At 32.6% G+C, this 23,802-nt stretch overlaps 2 protein-coding genes across 2 annotated transcripts; one reads left to right on the top strand and one right to left on the bottom strand.

Annotated features, from left to right (window-relative positions):
* The first annotated feature begins 5,176 nt into the window (after positions 1–5,176).
* On the top strand, positions 5,177–7,210 carry LOC137807816 (AAA-ATPase ASD, mitochondrial). The gene has a single exon (XM_068608627.2). The coding sequence runs from the start codon at positions 5,383–5,385 to the stop codon at positions 6,904–6,906; it is 1,524 nt and encodes a 507-aa protein (XP_068464728.2). The 5' UTR covers positions 5,177–5,382; the 3' UTR covers positions 6,907–7,210.
* Positions 7,211–14,268: 7,058 nt separating this feature from the next.
* LOC137807813 (DDT domain-containing protein DDR4) lies at positions 14,269–21,936 on the bottom strand. Its single transcript, XM_068608624.2, has 12 exons — positions 21,231–21,936; positions 21,037–21,147; positions 19,402–19,488; positions 19,270–19,307; positions 19,109–19,190; positions 18,366–18,472; positions 18,097–18,262; positions 17,229–17,321; positions 16,964–17,087; positions 15,745–15,787; positions 15,437–15,622; positions 14,269–15,353 (listed from the first exon to the last, which is right to left on the bottom strand). Exons 1-12 carry the CDS (start codon positions 21,561–21,563, stop codon positions 14,612–14,614), a joined length of 2,112 nt encoding a protein of 703 aa, XP_068464725.2. The 5' UTR covers positions 21,564–21,936; the 3' UTR covers positions 14,269–14,611.
* Positions 21,937–23,802: the final 1,866 nt, after the last annotated feature.

Raw genomic sequence — 23,802 nt, 5'->3', positions numbered from 1 at the left:
TACGACCCTTTCTCTTTTCCCTAGGGTCCCTAAAACCACTTCATATCCTTCCTGATGGAGATTTTGTGGTTCTGAATTCATTTCTTATGATTTGATGGTTATGTTTTAGGCATGCCCTCCCTCATTCCACTGTTCTGAGATTATTTGATGGCCTGAATATCGAGGATGCACGTTCGTGACCTTTTTACTAATAATAACTGATTAGTTATCAAATAGCAAAAATCAATTAGTTATAATCAATTATAACTGATTATAACTCTGTTTCGATCTTCTCAATGCCACACTTGTATCATTCAAATTCAATTATCAATTAGTTATTCTCTTCTGAAAATCTCTAAACCCTAAAACTTCAACTAAATTTATTTTTTTAATTTATTATATCATAATTTTTTTTCTAAAAAACTGATTTAAAAAAGAAAAGAAAAACGGGTCAGAATTGGGGTGATTGCAGTTTGTAACTCTGTTTTGGTCTGACAAAAAAAATGTTTTTACGAAATAAGCTATAAATAGAAAAATGTGTGTAATTGTATTTTAGGGTTTACAGAGAAAATATTTGATTGAAGAAGTTTGAGAAAGAGAAGTTTGCAACAGTGGCCAGAAATAGGAGTTCACCACGCCTCTGATAATGAGTGCACCTTTGTTTGTTTAACTTGTTGGAGCCTTTCCAGCTAAGGAAACTGCAGAAGTGGGACCATAGTTCATGTTACACTCCGATATTATAACAATCTTTCACATCACATCACTATCAACTGGAAATTCATTTGAAATCATTTAGGTGATATATGAGGATTTATGATGATTTCTAGGAAAAGTTTTCAAAAAAAAAAGGAAAAACCTCACATGAACGGTGTCTTTGTATCCCACGGCAAAATTTTATTGTTAGTAAAGAAAGTATTTAAAATAAGAAAATAAACACAAAAATCAACAAGTTTTTTTCATCTCAAACTCACTTCTTATCAAAATGTGAAGAAAGTTTTAAATATATATATTTAATTATTTGTAATTTATTTTTTTTATTTTTTTCTAAAATTAAAAAATAAAATTTTTATTGATTAAAACCTCATAATTCAATTGAAAATTACAAAAGAATAAACCAAAATAATTTAACACATAATTTAGCACATAAACAAAAATACAAATATAAAAATAAACAAAGGAATCAACTTTGCACTCAGAGATATTGATCTATCCTTTTTTATTTTAATCTCAAATAATTTTAAAATAAAATAAAATTACATAACTAAATATAATATAAAAAAAATGTTAAATGTTAAATATATTTATATTTATGTTATAAAAAGATATAATAATTAATATTTATTATAAAATTATAATTATAAATAATAATAATAAAAAATAAAAAATAAATTATATTAATTATAAAAATAAAAATAATAATGTTATTTAATATAAAAATAATTTTATATTAAATATTTAATGTTTTATATCAAATTTTATATTGTTTTGTATTTTTTCAAGTTAGTTCTAATATATTACCAAAAATAATATTTCAAAATCACTTAAAATAATATTTTAATTAAAAATAATTATAAGTTATATATAAATTTATCAAATTATTTTAATTTTTTTTAAATAGAAGGGTAATTTTGTAAACTTACATCTTTATCAATTTAAAAAATATAACTTTAATTATATCCATCACATCATCCACAAATTTTTAAAAACTTTTCCTACACTTTCTACTCTATTTACCTTAATATAAACAACCTCACTTTCTTCACACTTTTTCTACACATTATCTCAAATCAACTTTCTCAAATCTATTTCCTAATCCAAATAAATCAGAAGTAAGAATGGTGAATTTAGGGAGATTGTTTGGTAAATTATTAATTCACCCATATATTAATATTTGTATTTTTAATTTATTTATAATTATTGTTAGAAATTAATACTTAATATTTTAAGAAATATTTTTTTCATTTTCTTGGCTATTTAAAAAAAATATTTATATTTTAAAAAATACACTTAAAGATAATTTTAACACAACAATAAAAATAATCTATCAACCATCATTAATTCAATCAAATCATATATAACAGTAATCTTTCTACTCAAATATCGTATCTTTCCATAAAACAAAACCACTTCACTTTTCACACTTATAACAAATTGTTATATAAGTTTTAAGTGGATAACTATCAAGCTAATCAATTAAGTTTTAGACAAATATTTTTTAAAATATTTAATTATTTATAAGTGTATTGATTGGTATGAGATGAAATCCAGAAATTTCGAAATACAATTCTATTTGACATATTTAAAATATATTAAAATTATAATAAGATTCATTAGTTTAAATAGTACAAAAATATTAGGTAATACATTTTTAATCATAATACAAACGCTAATCTGATCTAACAATAATGATCTATGATAAATATGGAAATAGTCCCAATTATTGAGAGAAAAGTACATCATTATCGCACATTAATTACAACAGATACCTCAGATACTTACTTGAACGTCAGATTACTTTTTGCAGGTGTCTTCCCGATCGAGAACACACGAAATAAAGAAGAGTTTGACAAGGGAAGGAACGAAGGTAGAGAAAAAGAGAGTGAAACAGTTTGATCTCTTTAAGACAAAAAGAAAGTTTCATCAATGGACCAAAATACAATCAACAAATAAAGATTCTCTCAATCCATAAAATTTTGTAAGAGAAGAATAATTATGTCAATTAGTTAGTGTTGTGTTAAAATTTAATCTCATTTTCTATTTGTGTCACTAGTAACTAATTGACATAATAATTAATGTCATTATGATTATTATTTTTAAATTTTAATTAATAAAAAATTGTTTCAAAGTATTTTCAAATGATTTTTCTTTAACAAAATGAAAACCTGGTTTATATAAAAAAAAGGGAAAAATCAGGCGAATTTTGACCTGTTGACTATGTAACATAGATACGGATACGAACACTGACACGACACGAATACGAACATGGAGATACGTATAATCTCTAAAATGTAGGATACGGGACACGGATCTATATATTATATAATTTTAAATTATATAAATTGAAAATAAATATTTATGTGTAAAAGTATGTTCCAAATTCTTTTGGAAGCAGGAAGATATTTTTTATGACTGGTTCAAAAGAATTTGTTCTTATTTTTATAATCATAATAAAAATTTATATAATAAATTTGAGTTTTTAGAGATTTATTGTATTTATACCTTTTAAAATTGTGTTAGAACCGTGCTAGAATTTTCAAAAATCCAACAAATATTTTTTTGAATTGAACACTTCACCGATAAGTATCTTACGAGTGTCGACACGGATACGTGTGTAGAGACTTGGACACTCTTCTTAAATAGTGTGTATATGTCAGATACACGTATCGGATATCGAGACTCGTATGACAACACTCGTACAACACGTATATGTGAAATATCTTATTCAAAAATTATTTGTTGAATTTATGATAATTCTAACACGGTTCTAATACAATGTTAAAAAAATACATTATTTTTCTAAAAACTCAAACTTATTCTATAATTTTTTATTGTAATTATAAAAATAAGAAATAAATCATTTTGAACTAGTCATGAAAAACATTTTTCTGCTCCAATTTTTTTTTTGAAACATACTTGTGTACATAAATCTTTATTATCAATTTATATAATTTATAATTATATAATATATAAATCCGTGTTTTCGCGTGTCCTATATTTTAGAGGTTATGTATCTCCATATTAGTGTCTTTGCTACATAGAGTAGATATTTTGACCAATGTATTTTTTTTTTACAATAAGTTTATTTAAGAAAATAATAAATTATATTTATATCATTATTTTATTTTGAGCAAAATTATTTTTGAAAATATAATAAATGTATATAAACAAAGAAAAAAAACCGAATAAATAGTGTCCGATTTGTTTGGCGTATGGTTTCAGGGTTTTCAATAATTCTAAGTTCCGCATACCAAATTCCGCGTCCCATCATCTCTATCCATAGCCGATTAGTGTTGGAAAAACAAAATCTAGGTAACGTAAAAAGCTAACAAAATATATTCATAGTGAACAGTTTAATAATGAAAAGTTTAATCAAAACTTCAATCTTGTTTTTTTTTTTTTAAATAATAAATAAATATAAAAAAGCTAAAGTATAATTTCATATTGTTTTCAATGGAAGTCATCATAACCCAAAAAGGCCTATACCCATTCTCCACTGGCAACGTGAGTTTTTGGATGCTTTATCTATAATGGAGAATTGAATTAGAAACAGGGAGTTTCTTTTGTTGTGTACCATCTTCCATTCTCTTAAATATAAAATATAAATTCCAAAAAAACTATTTCCAAAGGAATGAGATGTGATGGAGGTACTTTTTATTTTATGCTCAAACAATTCATTTGGTAAAGTGTCTTAAAATTTCAAAGGTGGCGGCAGGTATGATGCATCACATGGGCACTAGTATGAATGAAGTGTGAAGAGAATATGTTGTAAGTGTACAATTTTTGTTTTTGAAACACAAAATTAGTGTGATTCTGTACTATCCAGTTGAAGTCTGAGAATGTGGCTTATGTTATAGATGAAACCGGATGAAAATGTTAAGCCAGAAAAAGTATTGAACCAAAAAAATTTACTCTTCAGACATCAATTTGATGACCTCAAGGTTCTTTGCGTCATTATAATAAGTGAATAAAATCTCATAAAATGCTTAGTGGAAAATTTGTAAAACTGGATAAGAAACAAACATCTAACATGCATCTAATTTGGAAAACATTAGTGGTGTAACTTTATTAACTTGGAATTGTGCTTGTGTTTGTGCTATGTTTCAACAACTTGAGGAAAATGACAAGAACTGGATCAAACAATGAGAAATAGACACAAGTACTTGAAATTTAAGTATTGTGAGCATGAGAAGGACCCCATTATGTGTTTTATTGAGAATGTGGTCGTCATCTCCATTGACAGCCAAGTAGCAGCCTCAATAGAGAGAGTTTGTTTCACTAGGCCACATTTGTTTTGTTTTTTTTGCAAGGTATTTGCTCAGTTTCAGAGCTTTCTTTCCCTGCAGTGTCCAATAAGACACAACATACCATGAATGAGTTCATAATTTAAAGCTTTTGGACCACCTTGCACATAGTCCCACCAAATCAAAAAACTTAGTGGAACCTAATATTGTATTTCACTTGTACTTTTCCCATTTTAAAAGTACTCCACATTGCTTTGGTAGTGTCATTTGACTCATTTTGGTTATAAACACTGGCTGGCCCTTCTATTCCTTCTCAATTCTCATCCCCACCCACCCACTCTCACCACTTTTTAGTTTTCTTTTCCCTCACCTTTTGACACACCAATTTGACACTCACCCCCTCAAAGTGTTTATCAAAATCAACTCCAAGAGAAGCGGCACCATGAAGATGAGTGAGATGTGGACAACAATGGGGTCAACCTTAGCCAGCTTCATGTTCTTGTGGACGATCATGAGGCAGTACTGTCCCTACGGGGTTCAACGGTTCTTTGAGAAGTGCACACATAGGATCGTGAGTTACTTTTCCCCTTACATTCGAATCTCCTTCCATGAATACATGGGAGACAGGCTAAAGCGCAGTGAGGCCTATGCGGCTGTGGAGGCATACCTCAGTGCCAACACATCAAAGAGTGCTAAAAGGCTCAAAGCTGAAATGGGTAAGGATAGCAGCAACTTGGTGTTGACTATGGATGAGTATGAAAGGGTAACGGATGAGTACGAGGGTGTCAAAGTTTGGTGGGTCTCTAGCAAAGTTATGTCACCAACGAGGTCTCCAATGTCTTATTATCCAGAACAGGAGAAAAGGTTCTATAAGCTCACTTTTCACAACAAGTATAGGGACATAATAACCGAGTCCTATTTGGAGCATGTGATGAGGGAGGGGAAGGAGATTCGTTTGAGAAACAGGCAGAGGAAGTTGTACACTAATAGCCCTGGCTATAAGTGGCCAAGTTACAAGCAAACCATGTGGAGCCACATTGTGTTTGAGCACCCTGCTACTTTTGAAACAATGGCCTTGGAGCCTGAGAAGAAAAAGGAGATCATTGAGGATTTGGTCACTTTCAGCAAGAGCAAGGATTTCTATGCAAGGATTGGGAAGGCATGGAAGAGGGGGTACCTTCTTCATGGCCCTCCTGGAACAGGAAAGTCCACTATGATTGCTGCAATGGCCAATTTGTTGGCCTATGATGTCTATGACTTGGAGCTCACTGCAGTAAAGGACAACACAGAGTTGAGGAAGCTTCTGATTGAGACAACCAGTAAGTCTATAATTGTTATTGAAGACATCGATTGCTCTCTTGATCTTACAGGGCAGAGGAAGAAGAAGGCAGATAAGTTTTCGGACGAGGAGACGGATAAGGATGTTGTTGGAAGGAAAGAGGGCAAGGAAGAAGGAGGGAGTGGCAGCAAAGTCACACTCTCAGGGCTGTTGAATTTCATTGATGGGATTTGGTCTGCTTGTGGAGGGGAGAGGTTGATTGTGTTCACAACCAATTATGTGGAGAAACTTGATCCTGCACTCATTAGAAGGGGGAGAATGGACAAACACATTCAGCTCTCCTATTGCACTTTTGATGGCTTTAAAGTGCTTGCAAATAATTACTTGAAGCTAGAAACTCATCCTTTGTTTCTCACTATCAAGAGGCTAATAGGGGAGGCCAACATCACCCCAGCTGATGTTGCAGAAAACCTCATGCCCAAGTCCCCACTGGATGATCCTCACAAGTGTCTCTCAAACTTGATTGAGGCACTTGAGGAAGCTGTAAAAGCTGAGGAGCTGGAGCAGAGTTGTCCCATTGAACATGAGGAACTTCTGCAACAAAATGGGTCCATTAAGGAAAATGGTGAGCTTCCAGCTGACCAAGCAATGAATCAATGCCAGCTACGGCTGTGTAATGGTACATAATGTTGTGTAAAAGAAATTGTGGCATGAGAGCAGGCACATTTCTTATTATACTATGTATCTATGTTAGTCAACTCGATGAGATGATTAAAAAAGGAGGGATTATATGCTTCAACAATGAAGGGTTTGCTAAATGCTCCTACTTTTGGGATTAATTTTGAACTTGTATTAGAGAGTTGATAAAATTTATTGTTATTGGGATAGGTCCCTCCCCTGTTGTTCTTTTCTCTCTTTAAATAATACCTTGCTGTTAAGGTGGCTCCAAAGTGCAACATAATCATAATATGAAGGTTATTGTTTCTCATAATGGAACCTTATATTGTGTGGGCGATTGCTGAATATTGTTATAATGCACTGATATAAACAATAGGAATCATGAATAAGGGAAGTGTTGAGAGGCAAGAGCACAGGCTAAGGGAGTAGATGTGTGTTTGGTTGCATGTAAATAGAAAAGCAATTTTTGTCATGTGCTTTTAAGTAAGTAGGTTGCACAAACGGAAAAACAAACTTGCTCTGAATGATCACTGAGAGTGGAGGAGGGAAGGGTATTGGGATGTCTCATTTTTGGTAAAACTATGCCCAAATTATTCTTTATGAGATCTGCACAATCATACTTTCTTGAGCTACTTTTAAAAAATGAGCTGTAATCGATTTGTCTTTTATGAAAACAAAACAAGGTTGCATGAAAGTTCTATGCATGTATCAGTAATTTTTTTAGTAGAGTAATATTTTAAACCATTAATTTATAAGATAAAATTATAAGAAACATACATCCAATAAATATAAAGATATAATATCTTCATAGAAACAACATGCCATTTTACTATTTAAAAAGGAATCATTTATATTTGTTGAGATATTTTAGGAAATTTCATATTTTATTCTTAGTAGTTTTAATTATGTATATTTTGTTGTATATTGTTTTTATATATAGTATAACCGTCTCACAATTTAAGGGATATTGTTTATGAGAGGCCCTGTCTATTTTTTAAAATTCCCAACTCATTATAAATATAATAATAATATATGTAATGAGAAATAAAAAGAAACATTTATCCTTTTTTAATGCAAAGATTATGAATACAAAGGTGGTCCTCCAGAGGTCAATCCTAATAGTTAACTCAAATCCTAAACTCTTATAAATCATAAATTTTAAATCTTACATCCTCTATAAATCCTAAATCTAAACCATAAACCTACGTATTATTTTATAATATTTTCATTTTTAACCTACATTTTATTTTCTAATTATTGACATATATAAAATAATCAAATATTTATAATTTATCTTACCATAGTTTTTTAACACAAATTTGTTGTTTATAAGTAAACAAAAATGAAAATTAAAAAAATATATGCACAACTTTTATGTAAATTTTTTACACATAAGTTATCACAGACTTCAGTTGAAATATATAAAATAATAATCAGTGTTAATTTAAGTCGAGCTCGTGAAAACCATTTTTTTACTTAAATTTTCAAAACGAAAGTTGTATGGGCTGCTAATAATTTTAGTGTATTTTTTTTTTATTCATACAAAATTGTCACTGTGTATAACGACGTCATAACAATGAAATTCTCGTGTTCTGAGTATGATTTGACCATTTTGATAATAAATTATAAATTTACCATTATCATAATATACTCAAAAAAAATTAGACTATTTACGTAAAAAAATCCTACCACATCAAATTAATATTATGATATTGAAACGATATAAAGTGTAAAAATAAATAAATAGAATGATCTATTTCATTTGTTTATTCCCAAATGATACAAGTGACTTGCACAAATAATCTCGACCCTGTAAATATGGTCTTGATTGTTATCCACATGTTTGTGTTACAAGTGTCTCATCCCCATCACTTGAACAAAGTTAATATAAATTGAGTAGAAAAAAATACATTGACTAATTTTAACTAAAATGTGAATTAAATTGATAACCTTAATTATGATTACATTAATGAAAGAAAACAAATATTAAAAAAGCTTATTTAGTATATTTAGTTTAAATTACACCTTAGTGGAATTTTTGACAAAATTTAATTGGATGTTAATACTCTAAACTTAGCTACGAGAATCATAAAGATGTTATGTAGTAGAAGGGATCATATTTACTAATTTTAACTAAAATAGAAATTAAATTGATAACTTTAAATAGGATTACGTCAAAGAAAGAGAACAAATATTAAAATCAACTTATCTAACCTATTTAGTTTAGATTATAGCTTAGTGGGATGTTAATACTCTAACCTTAACTATGACAATATTTAAGATTTTATTTAGTAATTATGAAAATTTAAATTTGTTGTTTAGGTCTATTTTTATCCTTTTTATTGAGATTAAATGTGCTTAAAGATAGGAGTTTCTACTCCTATATCTTGAGTGTGCTTATAGATAGGAGTTTCTACTCCTATTTCTTGTGTGTCCAACTACTATTCCTTCTATACTATAGATGTTATGGGTAAACCCAATCCATAATTAACTTTCCAACCTATTTGAGCACATAATATGTTACATGTTGTATTGGATTGAGCCATAAAATTTTGAAAAAAATTATAAAAATTAATTAACTCATAAATTTTTATGTTTTGGTAAAATAACTAACAAAAAATCTGTTGGATATATACGTGTTATAAGGATCTAGAAAATAATTTTCCAGTAGAAGTGATATATTTTAAATGACACATGAATATTTTATTATTAAAATGAAAAAAATATATAAATAGAAAATTCAGTTTTTCAGGTTTCATCTTAAAATAACCATCATCTCTCTAAAAGTTTCATTTTACCTTTCTCTACCTTTTCTCTAAGATTCTGACATCCTCGCTCATCAGTTTGATAATCGGAGTGCGCCATTAGACTCCTGGAAGTGAATACAAGACTGCTCAATCAGAATCTTTGATAGAGTAAGTTCATTTTTGCTCTTCTCCTTAAGTCAAATTTTGATCTTGTTAGGTTTGTATCTGTCTATGATTCTTTTAGTTTCAGGGTTAATATCTGTTAACTCAGGGTTATATAGTTAGATTTTTTTTATTCGGACTCTATGGTGCAGGTTAATTACCTCTAAGTTTTTGGTAGATTTGGAGTTCTTAGTGAGCATCTACTAAAGTTCAAGTAAGGAAAACTAGTCTTATTATTTTCAATAGAATCCTAGGTTAGAAGATTTGGATGTGGGGGTGACGTGGTCACCAACTCCATTTTTTGCTTGCAGGATTGTCTCTTTTAAGAGTAAAGTAATATATTGATGGAAATGGTTGAAATTGAACCACTTTATGTAAGTCATGTGAGAATATGTTTACATTTTTTTTTGAAATGAATCTTTGCATTCATGACATCATTTATTGCATATTATTTAACATTTTATTTTGCAAAGATAAATTTTAAACATCACCATATAGGTGGTAAACCCTAAACCCTAAACCCTAAACCCTAAACCCTAAACCCTAAACCCATCTAAGTGCTCCGTTTGGGAGCTTGTTCTATCCAAAATCAGAAAGAAACTTTCGGTGTGGCAGGGAGGAACTTATCCTTCGTAAGAAGAGTATATCTTATAAAATCGGTTATTAATGCCATACATATGTTCTTCTTATCCTTTTTTGAAGCCCCTATAGGAGTGTGCAAGGAAATCACAAAATTAAAGAGTAACTTCTTATGGGGTTGGGGTGCAGAAGGAAGGAAAATAGCTTGGTCTAGCTGGGAGAACATTTGTAGACCAAAAGAGGAGGGTGACCCTGTCATCAGACACTTTGAACTGTTTAATAAGGCACTTTGGCAAAATGGTTATGAAGAATGAGATCCAATGAGATTGGCCTTTGGAAAGAGGTCTTAGAATCGAAGTATGGATCATGGAGGAAGGTAAACTCAGTTACACAGACTTAATAAGTATAAATATAGACGATGGGTTGATTTATCCAAACTAAGCCTATCAGATTAGGGTACTAGTTAGTTCAATTCAAATGTGGTTTGGCAAGTAGGATCTGGGGGCCAAGTTCAAATTTTGGGAAGATGACTGGTTAGTCAATTGTCAACTCAAAGAGAGATATCCCAGAATCTACAATAATTCTTTGCTTAAAAATGAACCTATTGATAGATTCAGAAGATGGTCTGAAGAGGGGTGCGAGTGGGCTTTTTGAAGGGGTATATGAGATTTTGCGTATTTTAGTTTTTGAAAATTATCTGTAAATCAATCTTCTGTAGTGTTTATCGTTTTATGATCGATCATTTTCTTTATAACTTGTAGTAGACGGTCTCACAACTTTTCAGATTGAAAGAAAACATCAAAGAAAATCTCCTTGTTCTAGAAGATCGGAAAAAGTATACGAGATTCTGCTTATTTTGTTTTTCCAAATTATCAACAAATCAATCTTTTGTAGTCTTTATCTATTTCTAATCGATAAAATCAATCTCTTGCAGTGTTTATCTATTTCTTGATCGACTATTTTCTTGATAATTGTAGGGGACAATCTCACAACTTTTTAGATTGAAAGAAAGCATCAAAGAAAATCTCTTTGTTCTAGAAGATCGGAAAAAGTATACGAGATTCTACTTACTTTGTTTTTCCAAATTATCAACAAATCAATCTTTTGTAGTCTTTATCTATTTTTGATCGATTATTTTCTTTATAATTGCAGGGGACAATCACACAACTTTTCAGAGTGAGTGAAAGCATAAAAGAAAATTTCTTTGGTCTAGAAGATTGGAAGAGGTATACGAGATTATGCGTCTTTGTTTTTGTAAATTATCTGCAAATCAATCTTCTGCAGTGATTATCTTTTTCTGACCGATCATTTTCTCTATAATTGTAGGGGACAGTCTCACAACCTTTCAGATTGAAAGAAAGTATGAAAGAAAATATCTTTAGTCTAGAATATTGGAAGAGGTATACGACATTGTGTTTCTTCTATTTTTACAAATTATCTGTAAATAAATGTTTTACAATGTTTATTTACTTCTGATTTAGAATTTTCTTTATAAATGTAGGGCAATCTCATAACTTTTAAGATTGAAATGAAACATCAAAGAAAATCTCTTTGGTCTAGAAGATTGGAAGAGGTATACGAGATTGTGCTTCTTTTGTTTTGCAAATTATCTGCAAATCAATCTTTTTCTGTGTTTATCTATTTCTGATAGGTTATTTTCAATACACAAGTCTTTCAAAAATAAAGTCAAATGTTTGAATATGTGGGTCAGTAGAAGTCTGACACGAGTAATGTGAGTGATGAATTTGATAGATACTTGAGGTGATAAAGCTCCTTAGTGTGTGTGTGTGTGTTTAGGGTGACAATGGCTCAGAATCACCTAATAGTCATGCATTAATGTGAGACGACTAGATCTGCTACAACAACTCCCTATGCCAGTCAACCTCAGAAGCATATGGGGGTAAATGAGTTCATGAGGTACAACCTTCCAAAGTTCTAAGAGAATGCCACTTCTGACCAAGTAGATAAATGGATCAAGGAGTTGGAAAAGATCTTAAGGGAAACCTCCTGCCCATAGGATAAGAAGCTTGTGTCTGTTGTGTATCCGTTTTCTGGAGAAGAAGAGTTTTGGTGGATGGAAGCTCAATGGATGATGGAAGCTCAATGAATGATGGAAGCTAGAGCTGAAGTGATAGACTAGGAGAGCTTCAGGGTGAGGTTTCTGGAAAAATATTTTCTAGATAGTGCAAAGTTTGCCAAGGAAGTTTAATTCCTCAAATTGGAGCAGGGAAAGATGTCAATGAATGCCTATGACACTAGGTTTGAGTACCTAGCCATATTATACCCAAGCTACCTTTGAGGCTTGGAGGTGTAGAAACTTTTAAGAGGGTTTGAGGCATGAATTGAAGAAGATTGTGGCTCCTATGTGCATTAGAGAGTTTCATGCTTTGGTAGGGAAGGCTAAGATGGTGGAGACCCTAGAAAATGGTGATAGCATGGTGATCAAATCACATCCTGAAGGGTCTTCAAGTGGGAAGGCCAAGACTCATCAACAACATAAACCTCCATAATATAGGGCTGAAGTAGTGATGACTCTTTTTACGGCAAGTGTACCGAGTCAGAAGTAATAATTTGTCCCTAAGGACAAATATCAAATCCACAAGGAACAATTATTTAAAATCCTAATAGTAACATTCAGTAAGTATAAGAATATGTACAATAATTTGATTTAAAAGATATTGACATAAGTTTGTGTGAAAATTAAATGAAAATAAAATAAATGAGTAAAATAATTCAATTAAGAAAATTGGGAATGAGGTTAATCTTTCTCATTCATCTGTAATTTTAAACATATAACATTTCATCTTCTTTGACATTGATGCACTTATAAAAAATAATCTAAATATGATAATAGTTTCTTTTATAAAACTCATGTTAAGCAACATGTGTCATCACGTGAAAAATATCATAAAATAAAATAAAAACAAAAACATAGGGATTAGACCTAACTCATGTAAAAAAATAATTAAATAAAGACAATAAGACAAACAAAAAAAATATTCTCTAATGCGTAACTCTAGTGAAAACAACAAAGAAGAATGATTGAATTCGAAAATCCAACTAGATTAATACTCGTTTGCATTCAGCAACAATAATAAAATTATATGATATTGATGCAATCGTAATAAAATTTTATGATATTGATGCATGTTATTATAGTTAATTTTTTTTTATCTATTTTGGAAGCATCTTATTGACTTTCACTCCAATACCTTCTAAAAATTTGAATTGGTTCATCTCCACTTAATAGTTATTCCTTATATTACGTGGGCTATTAGTGCATATTGTTTCTATTGCACTCCGATGTAAACCATGACTAAGGAAGATCAGATAGCGCAGAGAAAGAGCTCGAACAACGTGGAAAAGGAATATTTAGACTGTGTTTGGATTAAAATTAGAAAATTAAATTTTCAAATTTAAATATACAAAACGAACAAGGAAAGAAAAATTGAAATAAGAATACTTTGAAGCTCCCCCGTTAGAAGGGAAAAAAATTGTTTTAGAAATAAAAATACCTTTAATCTTTCCCAACTGATGAACAAACCTGCTGTTTGCTTGCATGCAAACGGAAAAACACTTTTTTTTATTTAGATGCTTCTAAACAAAAGCAATTGTGTGTTAGGAGTTGCACGATTGGAAAACAAGCATGTTATGATTGATAATTGAACGGGGAGAAGGAACTAAAAATTAACGTTAAATCAGTTAAACTTTATGAGTATACAAGGATGCAATTTCTCAAAAACGATCATTTGTCTGCACCAGTCAAATTCAGTGTCATTAATCCAGTTTCGTATTGGATCACGATATTACAAACAAAACTAAAAGCTCTAACTTAATTCAAATAAGTATAAATTAAATAAAAAGGAGAAAGTACAGGGCTTAATAATCTGAAAACCACATCTTTTTAAAGTTACAGTACCTGTTAACAGTTATTGTACATGGATTGGATAGGCTAAATAACGCCCAACAATTTCTCATTCATTTTGGAGGACCCTTTGAATGTAAAAATATTAAAAAAAAAAGTGACTACCTAATCTGCATAACTGCGTATCACGCTGCTTCTGGTGGCAAATCATGCACCAAGAGCTGCTAGACTGTGCCTCAAGAAGAAACCTGATCGTAACTTTTTTCTGGGGCTTATAACAAAATTTATAGTTCTATTATCATACACATTGGCTTCCCTGATAGAAAACTACAATTCCTGCTCTCGAGCAGGATGAGAAGCTTCAGTAATCATTGCCTTCATCTTTCATTATTGTGTTTGGACCATCATCAAAACCAGTGGTAGGGGCAAGCTCATTCAAATCAAGGAAGCGTCTCTTTCCTGTGCTCTCAACTTCCTCCTGACCAGGACTACTTAATTTTTCAGGAGCCTGGTTTTGTTCATTCTGTTCTACTGCAGGATAAGTAACAGGCTCAGCTACTTTCATTTCTTGTTCTTCATCATCACTGCCACCTGAATCTTCACTTTCCATCATGTATTCACCATTCTCACTGGGTTCTGAGTGATCAGCTGATGTATCAGACTTCTCAGATTTGATGAACTCAGTTTCTGATTCTGAGGCCTCATACTGCCTGTAATTTACAGAATTTCTAGTTGCCCTCTTGCTGCGTCTTAGACTTGATTGAATCTCACCCACAGATCTGAGTTTGGTTTGTCTCCTAGTCCGGCCTGGTAACTGTTTGACCTTGCGGGGTTTGTCACTATCCTCACTTATGCTCAAGGAATCATCATCATCATCATCATCTTCATCATCTTCAACATTGTATTCGTCCCATTCATATTCTTCTTCTCCTTCAGAACTACTAGAAGACTTCTGTTTATGCTTGCGTTTCTCCAGATATTCTTCATCATATACAGCTTCGCCAACAATATCATCATCACTATCGAAGTCTGCCTCATTGTACGATACTTCTTCAACAAACTCTCTTTCTGAATACCGATTAGGTCTCCGTCTTTGACGATTGCTAATGTGAAATGAAATTATTAGTGAAAATTATATTTGAGAAGAAACATCTCAACATATTTGAAAGAAACAAAAAATACACACCTTCGATCCAAGTTGTCATTTTCATGGTCTTCCTTGTCATCATAAGAGTCAGCTGATTCTGAAGATGGTATACCAAAATTCACATCTTGTGTGGCATGCAGAGGACCATATTTACCATTAGTCAAAGCTTCAGGTTTTGCTACCGATTCTCTCTTGGGCATACGTTCTGGAGATGGCTGTTTCTGCCTGAATGGAATAAATATATATATACATGACATGAGTAAATGGCACAAGTTAATGCATATGACTGACCTATCTCCCTCCTCATATATATACCAAACAAAGCGGGAAAGGATATAAGCACATACTTGGTTACTTTAATTGCCTCATTGATTGACCGGTCATAATCATCTGCAATAACAGTAATTTCAGGTTAGGTTTAAAACAAGCACAGTGGTTTCTGAGGGTAAGCTGATTCAAGTTCAATCAAAAACAAAATCGGGAAATTCAAGCATAGGAATTTGAACATAACCAATAGGAATGGGTTAGAAGTGAGTGTTTTGGGTAATTTGCATGTATGAAATTGCATCTTGCTGACAATGAAAAATCTACAGGTGAAGATGCAAACAATGTAAGTTGTTTTTTTGGATCTTGAAGCACCGTGGTTTGAAAAAAGAAAAATCTACAATCATTGGAGAGGGTCACATATGCAGTTTTACCCTCATGAGATGAAGGGAGTTGTTTCCAAGCCTAAAACCGGGGACCACCAAATCACAAGGTTTATCTTACAATTGCGAAAGGACTTACCCTCTTAAAATTACTCAAGAACTGAGAATGAAACAGAATGTAAGATTTTTATAAAAGAAGTCTACCATGTTGAAACAGGCTGACTGGGTAAAAAGGAAAATTTCAATATGACATTACATATTAGATACTCATTGGATTATACAAAAACAAGGAGCCGGAATCAGACATTTCCACCGCAGTATCCCTATGGTAGCACTGACAATCCCAGGCAATCGGTTACTGCTAAAACCAGATATTCCCCAAATATAATACAGATATGGGTCAATGGATCCAGCCTAAATGCTTAAAAAAATAGGAGGTGCCTGGGGCCAGTGCACAATCACAGAAACTCATTTTGTTCAAATATATTATTTAGGTTGGAAAAGGAGGAGAGGATACTAATATATTACATCAAATTGTGTTGCAATCATGTGTTATAAAATATTCAAAGTTCCTAGTTATCCTGACAGGTAGGTAGAATTAATAGACAAGCCCAAGCTCACTAATACAATAAAATTATTAATACTAATTGAATAAAACAAGCAGGAAATATTGGAAACAACTCCCCAGATTACTTCCCCAGGTGTAGAGATCATATATGTTGCTCTAAAACTTTCAACAATAGAATCCAGATGTCTATGAGATATATTTTATATATCCTAACATTCATACAGAAGGAGCCGGGACTAGTAAACAAACTGCAGTTGTTAAAACAAAATCCAAATCAACCAATTGTAGGCATCAGCTACCAATACCATGAAAATGATGACTCCAGTTATAATTAAACTTTCTTGCTCTTACCAAAAGTGTAGGTAACAGGTTTTCTGTCACGGAGAGAACGCCCTGGACCAAGCCCATCAACAACCAAGTAATTATCAAGCAGAAGAGCTTGTTTGTGTTGCTTTTTCAGCAATTTCTCCTTTTTCTGTGCCAACCAAATCAATTTGGTATCAGTTGAATAAAAATGCAACTAAGATCCTTCAAGGACCATAAATCAATATTTAAAAAAAAATTGACATAATTTTAAAAACACCAGTTGTTCTCAAATTTCTCGACCCTAAAGTACCTTATGAGCTTTCTCGACTTCAGGAAGCATGTCTATCTTCATCTTTTTCCCCACAGAAGTCTCTGTTCTGTTTTTACTTGAGAAAAGCTTCTCCTGTGTGAGCAGATGAAAGAATTGATTAAATTCATATATGATACGGCTCATGTAAAGAAAAAGATGCAATTCATAAAAGGAGCAGGATACACGATTCTGTTTTCTGTTCTTTACTGAAACTGAAAAAAGAAAAATAAGGGTAAAACCAATCATCTCGCTGGATAGTTATGTACTAAATAACATTGACTAAAGTGCAAAATCATCAAAAAGTTGAACAAGGCAAATGCTTCCCCAATTAACATCAGATCTCATGAAATAATCGCTAACATTGACCTCTGGATCGCATCATGTATTACACTGCAGTGTGTATAGTTCACCAAAGGCCTAGCTACAAACATTTAGGATGTTTGCTTGTGAGATAAAATAACTTTCAAACTAGTTTAGAACCAGGTTATTATGAAACCTACACAAAACTATGAAAGTGTCTTTGACTTTTGAGAACCACCCACAACATGCAAGTTTTCATTTGATTTATAATTAGATTCTGATAAATAAGTTTTGAACCTAACATCAGATTTCACGGAGAACCCTAATTTGGAGACTATTTGGGTTAAAAACGCAATAAAGTAGATTTATTGTGTTTTACAACACGACAAACTATTGTGTAGTTTACATTTAAAGTTATCAAGTGATTTATTATCAAAATCACAAATCTATAACACCAGAGTCCCAACTCCAATCAAGACAACTACAACAAACGTTAGTTGTTCCATGTTTAAGTGATAAGTAACTCATTAAAATGAATGTAGATCAACCACCAACTTTAGTAACTTACAGAAACATCTTGAAATTCATCAAAATTGGTAGCAACTGCTTCCCACTGGTATGATGTGCTAGAAAGAACCTGGGAGCCTCTTGCTTTCCCTTTCTTCATTTGAATCACTTCAGTTTTCCTTATTTCTCGATACAACCTATGTCCAATAATGGGATCGTCTTCATACCTGCACCAGTCAAATTTCAAATGAATAAAACCATAATGCACAATACTTTCTAATATAAGATTTCAAAATTTGGCCATGACAACCGAAAACAAAAGTTTATTACCAATAAGAAATTCCGTGTGAGTCACCTCCAATACGCTCTTTACGGAATGTTGAAAGTTGAACACCGTGTTTAATTGAGTTGTCAATATAACTTCGGATGTCTTCTTGCTGTAAAATAATCGCTCAAATTTGTTCATCACCACTTGTATAATCCGCAAAGGGATAACAGAGTAACAACATTTGGGGAATTGTGGATGCACCCAGTAGGTTTTGATCTAGGGTTCCCCCTGACCCTACCCATTAAAAAATCCTAGGAGGTTGACTAGAACTTAGATATTAAAGGATGCCTATGTCTTACATTGAGTAGTATGGGATGCTTGATCAAGTTTTAAGTGTTCGGTTCTTTCATGTTAATAGCTAGCTTTTACAAGTGGGTTACCCAAATGCTTCAGTGCTTATCCAATGGTATCAGACTTGTTGTTAGTGTCTTGAAAAGGGCTATCTATGGAGGGTTCCAAACCAACGATAGAGTTGAGTAAAGTGTCACCAATTGATTTTTAGGATGCTAGGTCATTGGTCCTCAAATCAGACACAAAAGTCATTGGTCCTCAAAAACAGAAAACATAACAACATCTATCCAGATTGTATGACATGACAATACACAAGCATAAAGGAGTCGTTTATGTGAAAGATACAAGGAGCATGCCAAATAAAAGACAATGCCATTCTAGAACATGAACAGCTGTATATAGCATGAATGTATACAACCATCCATTAAGAGAAAAAGATATTGATAGATTATACCTCAACACGAATGTCACAGATTGCTTTTAAGATGACAACACGGATCCCTGGATCAAGTGATTTATACACTTCAATCTCCACCCTGTCACATTAGCATAACCTGAGCCTGTGATATTTGAAGATTAAGATTCTAGGGTTACAAAAATTGCATGAGCACTTACCCATGGGAAGCAACAACTGGAAGATCCCCATCAGCAACCTACATTTGGATTCCATCCTCCTATTAACTCCAGAAATTGTAAAATAGACATTATTATAAAATATCAGCTTGCTGATTGAAAGTAACTTATTACCCAATGCCACCAATCTCTCAATTTCCTGCACAATACGGTTATCCAAGTATCGCGTGTGAGTGCCATTCGGGTAATCGGAGGGATTGCCTATCAAAACGTTTAATATATTACGTTATTATCAAATGAGTAGCAGCTCTGCAAACACATGGAGAAGAAAGTACTGATTCTCTAAGGAATAAACTTTGAGAAAGATAATTGCAGAAGAATTACCGCTAAACCACAACTTCAAAGTTCAAACAACTAATATTAGATTTGAAACTGTATGATTACTCAATTGACAGCCTTCACTTTCCCTCACTAATATATTCTAAAGCAAGGTTGATGTTTTTTTATAACAAGTCAAAAACAAAAGTTATATAAGCACAGGTAGATGATTCATTAGATCAAGGACTGGTTGAGTACCTTGCCTTCAACATACATTTATAAGCAGCAATACAAAATAAAGGGCTAAATCTTCAACCTATTCTCACAAGTCAGACAATTTAAATCTTGTACGAAACTGTTGTTCATGTCAGAAAACTTCCAATAATAATTAGGTATGTAGATGTCCCTTGTACCCAAAATTTAGAAAAAACTTCTAATTCGGTATGGTATCCAAGGTACATATATATTACTCATTTCAACAGCACCTTTGAGATTGATTTGCATCCAGAACATCAAGAGCGGGGTCAAAGTCAACACAGGGATAAATGCAGACAAAGCTTTTAACTTACTCAGACTGTTTTGGATATTGTAACCTTCTCATTTAGAAAACACTGTCATTTTCGTTCTTAAAAGTGACAACTGCATGGAATAAACAAACTTCACGGTTGGATTCAATGCTTCAGCAGGGAAATGGGCCTTCAGATTTGCTTATCACAATCCCCACATGCTCCCAACTTAACACTCATGCAGATGAAAAGAACAATGCAAGTTCATATTTATCTTTTAGCTACCGAATAAAGGGCTTTTCATACTTCTAATAAAAATCTCCGAATCAAGTACCTTCTTTCTACTTTACAAACCTCTGTCAACCCCGAGAATGCAATCAGTCAAAAGCAATTATATCCATCTCAGAATATTAAATTGGTCAAATTCATTGCTAAGTAATCAATCATTAATGTAATTTGAAAACTAAAATAACAAGCCTTCTTCCATCCATCAAATCCAGCAATACAGAAGCCACCTACATAAAAACACTCCCAATTTCCCAAAACACATAGCTAAACTTATATCTGAACTAAAACTAAATAAAACCAATGCAAAATGTTTGTCTAATCCACTCTTTCAACCACAGAAGCTTTCCCTGAACAAATAATAATAACAAAGATCCACTTAATAACTCTAAAATCTCTCTTACAGTCAAGCATTCAACTCGACCAGGTTACAAAACTATATTCTGCAATTGAAGGTGTAAACTTGAAGCAAAAACATTCAAAATAAGTAAATTCAGCACAGAACAGGAAGAAACATGATGATCGAATCTTATTAGACACGTGCAGAGTAAACACAAGAAGAAGAAGCAGTAAACAAACTCAATCCGCAAATATTAAGACCTACATCCACATGAGAAAAAAATGCCATAAACATGAACCAAGGACCAAAACACAAACTAAAAGAAAAACTAAACAAAAATCAGTAATAAAACCAACCAACCTTTAGCAAAGGCATATGAATATGAAACAAAGTATCGTTGGGGGTAAGAAGGGCTGTCTCCAATTCTTCCGCGGAAAATTCCAGCGAGATATTCAAAAGAGGCATAAACAGCTGCAACAAGGCACAACTTTTCACACACAGAAAACACTAACAAGAGCAATCCAAAGACAAAGATTGCACACTTCCCAACTCACATGCAAGAAATTCAGCACGGAAGCAAACTCCCACATCGTCCGCAGGTTCCACCGTGGCAACTGTGACGGCGACGGCGGCTCCACCAGCGGAGTCACGATCTTGCCGCATTGCGGCGCCGGCGGCGGAGAATCCTCCCTCTTCGCCGCCGCCGACGAGGAAAGGAATCGAGAGGCGGCTCGCATGGTGCACGCCCGAGAAGGGCGGGTACTCCTGGTGGTTGGTGGAGGAGCCGCGGCGGTTTCCTCCTTGGAATGGGAAACATGGTTTGAGGGGTTGGGTTCCGGCGGCAAGGACCGTTCGCTGGTCAGCGGAGGAGGGGATCCGTTGGACATGAGAAGGGATATTGAATTAGGGTTTAGGGAAGTGAGTGTGAGATTAGAGTTGGAGAATCATGGTTGATGAGTTAGCATTAGATTGTGGAAACTAGAAAGCGCAAGAGAAGAATAAAAAGAGAAAATTGAAAAGACAAAAAAGAGAGGGGAGATGGGAAGGACCAAAGGGTCCAATCCAAACCCTCAAATCCAAAGGTGAGTGTATCCTATGAGAAACTCAAGTCCATGAATGAAACTGCAAAAATAGGAAAACCACAGACTCAAGAAAGAGAAAGAGTGGTGACTGGCAGTGATGATAGAGAGGGACAGTACCTCAAATTTGGAGCTATGAGGTTAGATTTCGTTTCACCTTTGGTCAAATGTAAGAAAAATTAAATCTACTGTTTTCTTCCCTTTTAGATTTAACTGCTGATGGGGTTTACTTTGGATTTTTTTTTCTTTTGCCTTTCCTCTATCTTTAAAATTCAGAAAAAAAAATCTACTTTTTTTTCTTCCCTTTTGGATGAGACTGTTGGTTTAGTTTAGTGTGAAACCTGAACATAATCTGAAGTAATTCTTATTTATTTCTGTTATTTAATACATTTCAACATGGATTTAACCATGATCAAGTGTGCGAGTTCAAGCAATTCTTACTTGTTGTTAGTATGCTATTTGAGAAATTTTGATGGAAACACATGAGTCTAATCAAGATTGGTTTTGTTTTTCAAAATCTAAAATTATAGTTTCTTACAATTTGCTCAAACAATGATTTTCAACTTCTCAAAAGCTAAACCTGACATGTTAAGTTAACAAACGGGAAACTCTAACTTGTCTAACAGAAATGTTGAAACTGAAGAATTTCGACATTGCTGATTTTATTCCCCCCTTTGCCTTAAAAAGGTAGGTAGCATTTTTGCAAATTCATTAGTGGAACAAAAGTTTAAAGCTTGATCCACAATGAAAACAAGTAGAACTTCCTTTTCGATGTAAAGTAATACACAATATTAGATTCATATATACAGATAGATATTGTTAAGTTTATTAGATGTAAAAAAGAAGTGTTTGAGGAATGTGAGGAAGTTTTTCTTAACTATCAATGTTTTGTTTACAATAATTGCAGAGGGAGGGAGAGATACAAAACAATAATTAATACTAGGTTTTCTCCTGTGCATGTGGGACATAATTTGTTCATCATCATGCACGTATACAAAGCTAGATTCACTTGTCTACTGTTGTTTAATACGAGATTTCACATTTATATTTATGAAGATAAGCATGATTGAAAGTTTCAAACCTTTTTAATAAGTTTAATAGCTTCTTACATTCAATATTGTGTTGAAAGGTGTGGAAGAGGTTCCATGAATGAAAAGGAGAAAGTAGAAAAAGAACTAGTGATTAAAGCTATGATTCGTACTAGCCTACTCAATGAATTGGGTGAAGTCAAATATTCCACTATGGATTATATGTAATGGAACATGACTGAACTTGACTGGGTCGATCTTCCAAAGATTCTGATAGGGTCACATGGCTTGCTTAATTCAACAAATTCTTCTTGCTCAAAACAATCCTACCCCAGATGATAAGAATAGGAAATTAATGCATAGAGTGTTGGATATATTACAAAAAATAACTCCTTAAATTGGTCAAAAATATGGCAATGTAATTATTGTAACTCTTTTCGTTGTAATAATTGCACTAAAATTTCATTATAGAGAACACCAATGTTCTTAATTATTTCACTTTTTTAGATTTACTAACGTGATTTAGAACTCCGCATTTGGATTTGATTTTCATAATGATCTTTTGTACTTCTTTCCTTCTGTTGCTTCTGTCATCTTTAACTCTGCTTTCACTTGTATGAACTGTGTGAAAAAAAAAACCTGAGGGTAAAGAGAAAGAAAGTGAAAAATAAGGTACTTTGAATTAATGGAAGAGACAGTAAAAAATGAAAAAAAGAGAGTTTACAATGGTTTGATTGATAACATAATATCTTTTTTACATTTTTGTTTGTTTTATATTTGAAGGTAAATGCGTAATTGTTCATTTTTCACATTGGCTTTTTTCATTTTTTTTAATGTAAGAATGCATTTTTGTCTTTGCTATAGGTTATCCTTTATCTATTGAGAAAAATATTGATGATGAAAAAGTTTAATACTATAATGACGTGATTTTGGTGGTATAATTAAATAGTCTGGACAATATATAAATACAAAATATCTAATCATTAACTCAACACTTCCGTATTTTGGCAAGAATCATC

This window comes from Phaseolus vulgaris, chromosome 3 (assembly GCF_051622355.1).
Source record: "Phaseolus vulgaris cultivar YP4 chromosome 3, ASM5162235v1, whole genome shotgun sequence".
NCBI lineage: Eukaryota > Viridiplantae > Streptophyta > Magnoliopsida > Fabales > Fabaceae > Phaseolus > Phaseolus vulgaris.
This window is presented reverse-complemented; position numbering and strand designations above follow the sequence as displayed.

Bases quoted from the DNA above. Each gene is read 5' to 3' on its own strand.
- LOC137807816 (XM_068608627.2), top strand. From the start codon at position 5,383: ATGAAGATGAGTGAGATGTGGACAACAATGGGGTCAACCTTAGCCAGC.
- LOC137807813 (XM_068608624.2), bottom strand. From the start codon at position 21,563: ATGTCCAACGGATCCCCTCCTCCGCTGACCAGCGAACGGTCCTTGCCG. The intron at 21,148-21,230 runs GTGAGTTGGGAA...GCCTTGTTGCAG, and splicing joins CCGTGCTGAATTTCTTGCAT to CTGTTTATGCCTCTTTTGAA. The intron at 19,489-21,036 runs GTTGGTTGGTTT...ACGTTTTGATAG, and splicing joins TTCATATGCCTTTGCTAAAG to GCAATCCCTCCGATTACCCG.